The 11,464-nt window shown below is 39.0% G+C and overlaps 1 protein-coding gene across 1 annotated transcript; it reads right to left on the reverse strand.

Moving 5' to 3' along the window:
* Positions 1 to 559: 559 nt before the first annotated feature.
* LOC127123506 (uncharacterized) lies at positions 560 to 1,675 on the reverse strand. The gene is made up of 4 exons (XM_051053717.1): positions 1,575 to 1,675; positions 1,026 to 1,266; positions 814 to 900; positions 560 to 694 (listed from the first exon to the last, which is right to left on the reverse strand). Exons 1-4 carry the CDS (start codon positions 1,673 to 1,675, stop codon positions 560 to 562), a joined length of 564 nt encoding a protein of 187 aa, XP_050909674.1.
* Between the last annotated feature and the right edge of the window lie 9,789 nt (positions 1,676 to 11,464).

Genomic DNA, 11,464 nt, shown 5'->3' on the forward strand with positions numbered 1-11,464 from the left:
ATTTGTAGTATTTGTTAATAAGGTTATAATTAGGTTAATATAGAAGAAATAATTTGTGTAATAGGCAATGATATGACCTCGATGGATGGCATAAAACTCTGCAAGAAAGTCATATGAAAAGCTTGTGTTGTGTTGGTAATGTATCTAGAAAAGTATATCTTCCAAAAGACTGGGAAATTTTGACATAACCCGCTCAGGTGCGTTGGTGCACAAGAAGGAAGAAGATGAAAATGACGAAGATGGAAGAGAGAGAAGAGAGAAAAATTGTAACTAATTTTTTTCTACTGAAATTGATTACACTAAATTATGTTACTGCATTACTTGTATACACACATTCAAGCTAAATGAAATTTAAATGCACACCAAATTAAATATAACTTAAATGTAAATTTGGATTACACTTTAACACCATCTTAAATTCACATTCAAGACTAAAATCAACAACACCAATTTCATCCCTCAATTGAATAAAATATTCAGTCTTGATAGTTTTGGTTAGAATATCTGTCAGCTGCTTCTGAGTGCTACAGTGAACAACTTCAAGCACCCCATTCTGAATTTAATGTCTCGGAAAATGAAACTCTGTGTCAATGTCCTTGCTTCTTTCATGTAACACTGGATTCTTGGCAAGACTTATAACTAATTTTTTGTCAATCATCAACTTCACAGACTTGCTTGCCTTGATCTTCAGATCCTACAGTAAGTTCAGAATCCACATAGCTTGACAAGAAGACAAAACACATGCAATGTAGCCAACTTGACAAGTTGATAATGCAACCACTAGTTGCTTCTTGGAGAACCAAGAAATGGGACCTCCCAGATACTTAAAGAAATATCCAGAAGTACTTCTTTTGTCAACTCTGTCTCCACACTAATCAGAGTCTGAATAACATACCAGCTCTGAAAATCAGATTTAGCATCAGAGGAAATAAAACTCCATACTTCAGAGTCCCCTTAGAATACCTCAATATCCTGACATCAGCTAGGTAATGTGACCACTTTGATTTGCTCATAAAACTACTCACCATTCCAACTGCATAATAGATATCAAATATGGTATTATAGAGATATCTCAATGAGCCCACCAACTGTTTAAAAGTTGTAGCATCTACATCATCACCCTCAACATCAGAATCCAACTTGTGATTTGTTTCAGCAGGTATGATTGCAGACTTGCAGTTCGTTAGCTCAAATATCTCCAGAAGCTCAAGTTCATACTTCAACTTATGCAAGATTATACCCTTATCTAAGTACATAAGCTCACCCCTAGAAAATATGTCATATTTCCTAGATTAGTCATCTCAAACTCATTCATCAGCACCTTCTTGAACTTAGCTATCTCATCTGAACAACTCCATGTTAGCATTATGTCATCAACATAGAGACACACTAGAATCATTTTTCTATCAAATGTATGTTGAACATAAACACCATACTCCATCTCACATTTTTTGAATCCTTGAAGCTTGAAAAATGAATCAATTTATAGATTCCATACTCTATGAGCTTGTTTCAGTCCATACAAGGCTTTATGAAACTTGTACACCATCCCTTCCTGATTCTTTTTCACAAACCCGTGAGGTTGTGATACATAAACTTCCTCTTGTAAAGGACCATTCAGAAATGTAGATTTCACATCTAAATGCATCAGAGGCCAATTTCTATTAGCAGACATAACAATCACTACTCTGATTGTTTCATGTCTAGCTACTGGTGCAAACAATTCAAAGTAATATAATCCATATTTCTATAGAAATCCTCTAGCTACTAATCTTGCTTTGTGTTTTCCAATTGATCCATCTAGCTTTAGTTTCACCTTGTAAACCCATCTCACACTCATGGATTTCTTGTCCTTTGGAATCTCAGTCATCTCCCAAGTCTTTTTTCTTTCTATAGCCTCAAATTCTTCTTTCATGGCATTCAACCGCACTTTCTTTTTAAGAACTTCTTCAGTACTAACTGGTTCAGAGTCTACCAACATGGCACACTGAATGACTTCCCCTTCAAAGTCTAACTTAGTATATTGCACCATGTCAAATTCTACAAATCTTCTTGGTGTTTGTCTCATTCTTTGTGGTGTCTGGACTTGTTCAGAATCTTCTACAGATGTTGGACCAGTATCAGATGTTGGATTGCCTTCAGATTCTAGTCCATCTTCAGAGGCATGATTACCACCAGAGTCTGGATCATCATCAGAATCAGATTCACCTTCTGAGTCAGACTCTCCTTCAGACTCTTCATCAACATCATAGTCAGCTTCAGACTCTGATTCATCTTCAGACTCAGAATCTCCTTCAGAGGTAGATTCTCTTTCAGAGTCTGAAAATATCTTCAGAAATTAACTCAGGTGTTAACATTGAACCAGAGTTAGATTGAGACTTGTTCCAATCCTACGCTTCTGATTCTTTCACAACGACATCTTTGCTGAATTCAACTTTGTTGCTTACAGGACAATAGAGCTTATAATCACCTGTACTGTGGTACCCTACAAGCAATATGACTCTTGTTTTGTCATCCAACTTCCTTCTTTTAGCATCTGGGACATGCTTACAACAAAAAGAATCGAACACCTTCACATGGCTCACACCTTGCTTGCTTCCAGTCCACTTTTGAATAGGAACTACTCCCTTCAACTTCTTTGTAGGACACCTATTGAGCACATATGTTGAAGTAGTAACAACTTCACCCCATAATGTATGAGGCGGATTCTTCTCTTTCAGCATGCTCATGGTCATATCAAGAAAATTTATGTTTCTTCTTTTAGCAATACCATTATGTTGAAGAGTGTATGGAGCAGTAACCTCATGCTTAGTTCCATTATCCTCACAATGGTTCTTGAACTCTGTAGAGTTGTACTCACCTTCACCACTAGTTCTGAGAATCTTCAGCTTCTGACCACTCTATTTTTAAACATTCACCTTGAATTTTTGAAACTCAACAAACACCTCAGGCTTAAACTTGATAAGTTCTACCCATATCATTCTTGTGAACTCATCCATAAAAGACACAAAGTACTTGTTTCCTCCAAGTGAAGTTACTTCAAATGGTCCACATGCATCAGAATGCACCACTTCTAAAGCATGTTTTGCTCTTGGAGCTACTTCTGATGCAAATGAAAATCTTGGTCGTGAAGGTGGCAAGAAAGACAAGAAAAGGGGGTTTGAATTGGGTTTCTAAAAATGAAATCCTTTTCAACCTAACACAATCAAACAGTAAACACGAAAAAGAAAAAATAACACAGTTATTTTATATTGGTTCGTTGTTAACTAAGCTACCTCTAGTCCATCCACCAAGGTGAGTTTGCCTTATCAACAAGGACTTAATCCACTATAATCGAAACGGATTACAGACACACAAAGACTACTCTCCAATGTCGTTTCGAGTATATCTGACTAAACCTCAGCCACTCAAGGAATACAACTCAATAAATGAGATTACAAGAATGTGTTTACAAGATTTCTTCTAAGAAAGAAAATAACACAAGTATTAAGTATAATGGATTTCTCACACAATAACAAACCAAAGCTTTATGCGTGTTTCTATTTTCTCTACACAATAATATTCAGCTCAGCAAAAGTGTTGTGTATGTTCATGTAAATTAGGAATAACAACTAGAAGCTTGTCCAATCTTCAAAGTCTCCTTTATATAAGCAATGAAAAGATCCGTTGGAGGGTAGAATTGGAATATCAAAATGCAGTTGTAGCCTTGCATAACGACTTGCATAATGGGAGGAAAAATGGTACAATAGTATAGTCCTTAGCCCACAAAATCAGCGTAGTGGAAGGAATATTTGATCTTGTACAGTGTACTATTTTTCTAATGCAAAACATTTTGATCTTATCTTCTAATCTTCAAAGGCTCCTGAATAAATGATGTTGAAGCATGTTTAGAAGGATCAAGAGTCTGGTTGAGAAAATCTTCAGAACCTTGTCTTTAGAGTCTTGACATAGTTCCTCAGAACCTGGTCTTTAAAGTCTTCAGATCTTGTTCTTCAGAGTCTTCAGAACTTGAGAGTGCAGAATCTTGAAGGCTTGACAGACCTTCAGAGGCTCTTCTATCAGGGCCACAGTCAGAAGCTTTAGCATAAACGATCATCAGAACCGTTATCTAATAGTTTTATAGAACTTTACATCATCTTGTAAAGCACTTTTGTATCTCTTCTGAGTCAGAGTGTGTTGAGTCCAGAATCTGATGACGTCATACGCCAAATCTTCAAAATCAGAACCTGTTAGCAAAAGCTACACACTAGACAAAACCATCGGGGTACAAATTTGTTCTCTAAGAAATAATGCATTGTTATCATCAAAACTAAAGGCCAGATGCATAACCAAATCTTTTTCTTACAATCTCCCTCATTTTTGATGATGACAAAACCATATATTGAACAATTATTACTTGGTTTAATCATATAAAAACATCAGTGAGGTTTGTAAGCTCCCCCTAAATTTTATATTATTAAAATTATTTTTCAGCTTAGAATTTCAGAGTTAGTTTTGCATGCTCCCCCTGAATTTAAGACTTAAAATAGTCTTAACAGATATAAAATGTCTGAATCAGCATAAAAGAAATAACTTCCCATACTGTAGAAGTATGGTTACTATGAGAGAAATAACTTCCCAGAATGCAAAAGCCTAGATACAAAAGTATTTCAATTCAAAAATGGTTTTGGTTTGAGTCTCAAAAAGTCTGGTCATCAGCCTTGTATTAGAGCATGATTTGTCAGAGCTTTCATATTCTTGGTTGTTATCAGAACTTGTATACGACTAGTTCAAAACTTTTCCTGGTTCAAAACTTGTATACACCTGGTCCACTTGAACTGAGTTCAGAACATGTATATGTTTGGTTATCTTGAACTCAAATCAATTTTGTTAATGCCTTCAGATAAATGTCTTAACTCCTGAAAAAACATGGTTAACTTAAAACATGATGAACTTATTCAAAGTTCCCAGAAAAGTTACCAATGTCAGAAATAATGTTAAAGACATGTTTGGGTGTCAGAGTTAGAATTAGGTATTTCAAAATCAATAACTCTTCTCCCCCTTCGTCATCAATAAAAAAGAAAGAATAAAGACAAAGTGTAACCAAAAAAAAATTTCATTTCATTAAAATAATCATGAAGTACATAAATGATAAAGACTAAAACATAGAAAATAACAAAGTTTTAAAAACACTAGAGTTTTAAGAATGGGGTGGCAGTCTTGATTAGATAGTATGAATCATCCCTTCGATCTTGGTGTTTGTTCAGCCTTTCTCTGACCGTAGAATTCTCCACCTTGAGCTCTTCTAAAGTCTTAAGAATGATTTCCTCATAAACCAAAGTCTTATTAACTTCATAACCACTTCCAACTTCAAGATTTTTCTCAGAAGTAGCCAGAGTCAATTGTTCAAGTTAAGGTGGAGGAATCACTTATGGTGCTGGAAGAAGAAGTGTTAGAGGAATCTTCCAAAGCATGGGTTCAACAATACCATAGAATCTAAAATGGAACTTCTTTTGAGCATCTTTTACACATAGAAATTCCAACTCTCTAGAGTTGAATTCAATCCATCTTCTGAAGTTATTACACATAGTACACACTTCAGAGAGGTTTGCATTATAAGTGCAAACTTCAGTGAGAATTTCCAGTCTCACAATAACCTCACTTTCAAACTGCAAAAATAATTCATCCAGAGGTGTGGGTAGGATGTTGGTTTGAAAGGATATTTGGTTAGAATAAATATGACAGACTCTATCATGGATGGAAATCATCTCAACATATGACTCAGAATCAGAGTCATGAAGTTCAGAGTGAGTGGTAACATTTGGATTAGTAGTTTGGGGAGCAAAAGTAGTTTAGAAGTCAACTTGTTCAAAAGTATGAGGTGTGAATACTTGTTAAAAAATATATGTGTAGGTGTTTAATTGGCTGCATTATATGGTAAAACACTAATGTCTTGACTGATGTCATGACATGTATGTGTGACTACATTGTAGTTACTGCAGGACTAGCTAACACAGGATTATTGAATGCTGTGACATTCATACCTGTCAACAGATACTAAGGAACAGAAGTTCTGTTAGAACTTAGTATTCATTTGCAGTCTGGTTATCAAGGAAGAACCAGACCTGGCATAAGGCCTACTGACTGAATGTCAAACTGGATGTTGTGACATTCATCATTGACAGCAGCTACTGAAGATTAGGCAGAGTGGTGTTCTGCTATACTTCAGCATATTACTTAGTTTGTTCTTCAAGAGAATAACAGAACTAACTTAAGGCCAATTGTGTAAATGTTAAGTTGGACACTTTGACATTTATTAATGTAAGCTGTTACTGTAGTATGGTCTTTTTGATCATGTACAGGTCAGCAAATTTGTACAGTCTGCTTTCTGGAAAAACAGACTCAGCATATGGACCTTGATGTCAAGCTGAATGTCGTGACATTCATTCCTGACAGCATATGCTAAATTGTAGGTTGTTCAGTTTTCTGTTTCAGCTTTTTCTCAGGCTATTCTTTAGGGATTCAACAGGTGAGAGAAAATCCAGGAAATCAACAACCAAGCTACATTCAATGAACCTAACAAATAGCCTATTTGTTAGCAACCTAAATGTTGAATTTGAGGGAACTTGTGTGACCTAAAATTCAGGAAAATACAGGTGCAAAACCCCAGGTGCTACAATATAAAAAGGAAGGCATTCCTTCATTCAGTTTCGGGGATTTTGAGGCGTGAAGATTTAGTGTGTCCAGCATACTTCACTGCTGTATTTTGTGAGTCTTGTATTAGACGTATCTTGTAAGCCAAGCCATTATCAAGTAGATGATTGCTTTGGCATAGGGTGTTCATTGAGTTGTAAGTGTTGTGTCACTCAAAGCTTTTAAGCGTGAGTGCTGTGTATCTTGATTTAAGCTGTGAAGCATAATCAAGAGTTGTTTTTGAAGTGTTACTTCAAAGTGTCTTTAATATCACTGAGGTGATTGAGGGGGAGTGAGTAGGAACTCTGATCTTAGGTTAAGATTGAAATTGCATTGGGTAGGGATTAAGTGATAAGTTGTAAACGGGTGAGTTTAGCTTTGAATTGATACTACTAATAGTGGATTTCCTCCCTGGCTTGGTAGCCCCCAGATGTAGGTCATGTTGGACTGAACTAGGTGAACAATTACTTGTGTTATTTACAGCACTTACTGTTAAGTTCTGCATAATCCCTGTCTGTGCAGAATTGGATGTCATAACAACCAGTGTGACATCCAAAGTCTGATAACTAGAATTTCAATTGGCATCAGAGCAGGCACCCTGCCTGTGAAGTTCTGGGTGAGATCTAGGGAAGTTACTTTCTAGTACCATGGACAAGGATTTAGGACACTCAAACAGACCACCCATGTTGGATGGATCTAATTATGATGACTGGAAGCCTCGTATGATAGCCTTCTTAAAGTCTCTAGACAGCAAAGTCTGGAGAGCTGTCAACAAGGGATGGGAACATCCAATGAGGACAGATGAAGATGGAGTCAGTGTGCAGATTCCTGAAGAAGATTGGGACAAGGAACAAGAGGCATTAGCTCTTGGAAATTCCAAAGCCTTGAATGCACTGTTCAATGGAATCACTAAGAACATCTTCAGGCTGGTGCACCATTGTGAACTAGCTAAGGAAGTTTGGGATACCCTCAAGGTAACTCATGAAGGTACTTCCAAGGTGAAGATGTCCAAACTTCAGATGTTGACAACCAAGTTTGAAAATCTGAGGATGAAAGAGGATGAGACTATTCATGACTTTCACATGAATATTCTTGAAATTGCAAACACCTCTGGTGGACTAGGTGAGAAAATGACTGAAGAGAAACTTGTAAGAAAGATTCTCAGGTCCTTGCCTAAGAGGTTTGCTATGAAGGTCACTGCCATAGAGGAGGCTCAGGACATCAGCAATATGAAGGTAGATGAGCTCATTGGTTCTCTCCAAACCTTTGAAATGGGCTTAGGTGAGTATGCTGAGAAGAAGAAAAGCATAGCATTTATATCTAATGCTGAAGAGGAGTCAGAAGAAGGATATACTGGAGGTGATGAAAGTATATCAGAAGCCTTAGCCATGCTTGGGAGACAGTTCAACAAGCTCATAAAGAAATTTAACCAACAAGGTAGATCTAATGTCAAGAACGTCCCGTCTGACATAAAGAAAAGATCAACTCATGAAGAAAAGGCCAACCAAGGCAAGGGAATCCAGTGCCATGGATGTGAAGGATATGGTCATAGTAAGGCTGACTGCCCTACCCTTCTCATGAGGCAAAGGAAAGGGCTATCTGTCACCTGGTCAGAAGAAGACACTGAGAGTGGATCTGAAGGAGAATCGGCCAAACAAGTCACTGCTCTAACCAGTGTTTGTGCCTCAGAGGATAACTCAAGTGGAGATGAACTCACCTTGGATGAGCTTGCTGTCTCATATAAAGAATTATGTGTTAAAAGCGCAGAAGTTTGCATCCAAGGAGAAAAGCATAAGAGACTCATCAAAGAACTAGAAGCTGAGAAACTAGAGCAGCTGAAAGTCATAGAGGGTCTGAAGGGTGAGATTTCGTTGCTGATCTCTAAGCTAGACCAAATGACCAAATCCATCAAAATGTTGAATAAGGGATCTGACACCTTGGAAGAAATCCTGAGGACAGGACAGAAGTCTGGAACCACATCTGGTTTAGGCTTTGGGAAAAGATCCTCAGCTGAACGCAAACGCCCAAAGGCTAAAGTTCAGAAATCCAAAGGGAAGTCTCATTCAAAGTCACAACATCGAGGAACCAGAATGAACAATCATCAGAAGAAGAAATTCAAGAGATGGAAATGTCATTACTGTGGTAGATTCGGTCACATAAAACCATTCTGCTACAGGCTGCATGGTTACCCAATCCAGACCCCTCAAGGTAGGCCTAAGAAAAAGGTGTCTACGCATAATGCCCCCATTAAGAAACCAACATGGGCGGCTAAGCAGACACCTCAGGTCAATCCTAAGCAGCTGGCATCTAAGACTCACTTCTCACCTGAGAATCAACAGTGTGTTGCTAACCTTGCTCACACTTCTTCAAGGGGACATATCAGACAAGATTGGTACCTTGATAGTGGTTGCTCAAGGCATATGACTGGGATGAAATACCTAGTGGTGAATCTACATTCCTCTAACACCAAGTCTGTGACATTAGGTGATGGAACTAAAAGAGAAGTCATGGGTGTTGGGAAGCTGGACTGTCCAGAAACTCCAAAATTGAGTGATGTATTGTTGGTAAAAGGACTAACTGTGAACCTCATAAGCATAAGCCAGCTGTGTGACCAAGGATACAAGGTGGAATTCACCAAGGGAGGATGTGTGGTGTTGAATGGGTGCAATCAAGAAGTGATGAGAGGAGATAGATCCAAAAATAATTGCTATCTATGGAAATCTAAAGACTCTATCAACCTTCCCAAGTGTCTTTTGGCCAAGGGAGATCAGGAAGGGAAGGTGGGACATGGAAGACTTGATGCCCCTCAGGTAAGAGGAGTGAAGAAGAGCATTTCCAAGGGAGCTATGAGAAGAGTCTCATATCGGTCGTTAGATAAAAGGACAGACCATGGAAAGTGTCTGCTCAAAAGTAATGAGCCCTTGGTTCCCATTGACCATCATACAACTGATATGACAACAAGGGATAGACAGAGGGGTGTGTTATTGACGTCTGCAGAAACTCAGTACCTAGCTTGTGGAGGCAGGTGGTCATCTCTAGTTTGGAGGAACCTGATGCAGACAGAGTACAATGTCACCCAGAATGTCATGACATTGTACATTACTAAGAGTGAAAATAGTAAGGACAAAAAGGGAATGCGTGCGTCTGAAAAGTTATAGCAACTAATGAAGTTAGTTAGCTACTGTTTAATAAGTCAAATTATTAAACAAATGGTGAGCGCTGAGTGGTCAAAATCTAATAGACCTTACTCTTGCATAAAGCGTTTCACATTCAGTCGTTTCATTCTCCACTCGTGCAAACCCTCGTCCAAAGAAACGATTCATCTTCCCTCTCTGATTTTCAGCATGGCTCGTCAATCCGACACCTCCTCGTACACCACCATGTCTAATTCTCGCAGCACCGAGTCTTACCACCCTACCCGGGAGGATCCAGTTGTTGACGCAGCAACTTCGTCCCATGCAAGAAGACCTAAGGAAACGGTCACCGGGTTTTCATCAGAAATCGCTCTTGATGAACACACAAGGGAAGGGTCAAGGTATGTACATAACTCCATTGCAACTATCGTCACTCAGATACTATCTGGCAATCGAGATGTTCCTGGGGTTTCTGTTCCCTTGAACACAATCATTCCTGACATTGCTGCATGTCAAGATAAAGCTGTAGTGTTGAGGAAAAATGTCACTGACAATGTTGAGCAACCAGATGCTCATGAGGGATCAAAGGTTGAAAAACCCTCAGGCAAAGTGAGAGGTGAGAAGGCCAATGTTACTCAAGGTGTTGAGGACAATCCTAGGGCTGAAACGATTAATGTGGATGAGCTCTCAGACAATGAACTTCTGGCTACAGTTGTCCCTAGGATAGCCAAGAGAGTTAGGACCAGAAGGGAGAAAAAGGCAGTGGAGCTGAAGTCCCCCTCCAAGGAAGTTGGTGAAACAAATCCTCACAAGCAACCAGGGTCAGAGAGTGCACACAAGAGGAAAAGCTATGGACCTACAAAAGCTTGGAGCAAAGAGGTGCCTAAGAAGTTGAAGACCAAGGCTGTGGTGGTTGAGTCTGAATCTGATGCCCCATGTGATGTCACAACATCCATGTCCAGGAAGAAGCCTTCTTCAAGTAGGTTGGCAACCAGTGTCCCAGAAGTTCCCATTGACAATGTGTCCTTCCACTTTGCCTCCAGTGTTAACAGGTGGAAGTATGTATACCACAAGAGGCTGGCATTGGAAAGAGAACTGGCACAGAATGCACTGGACTGTAAAGAGATTGTGGATCTCATCAAGGAGGCTGGTTTGATAAGAACTGTGTCTCAACTTCCTAAGTGCTATGAGACCTTAGTGAAGGAGTTTATTGTAAATCTGTCAGAGGAGTGTGCTGATGGGAGATCCAAGGAATTTCGAAAGGTCTATGTGCGTGGCAAATGTGTGACCTTTTCCCCCTCTGTGATAAATCAGTATCTGGGAAGAGCGGATGAAGAGCAACCTGAGCTTGAAGTGACTGACAATACAGTCTGTCAAGTCATCACAGCAAAGCAAGTCCGAAAATGGCCTCTCAAAGGGAAGCTAGTAGCCAGCCAACTAAGTGTTAAGTATGCAATGCTACACAAAGTTGGAGCAGCCAACTGGGTACCCACTAACCACAAGTCAATTGTGTCTGTGGCATTAGGGAAGTTCATCTATGCAGTGGGAACCAAGGCAAAGGTGAACTATGGTGCGTACATATTTGATCAGACAATGAAGCATGCTGGGAGCTTTAGTGTGAAGGGACCCATTGCCTTTCCATCTCTCATATGTGGAAT

The sequence above is a fragment of the Lathyrus oleraceus genome, chromosome 2 (genome assembly GCF_024323335.1).
Source record: "Lathyrus oleraceus cultivar Zhongwan6 chromosome 2, CAAS_Psat_ZW6_1.0, whole genome shotgun sequence".
NCBI classification, from domain to species: domain Eukaryota; kingdom Viridiplantae; phylum Streptophyta; class Magnoliopsida; order Fabales; family Fabaceae; genus Lathyrus; species Lathyrus oleraceus.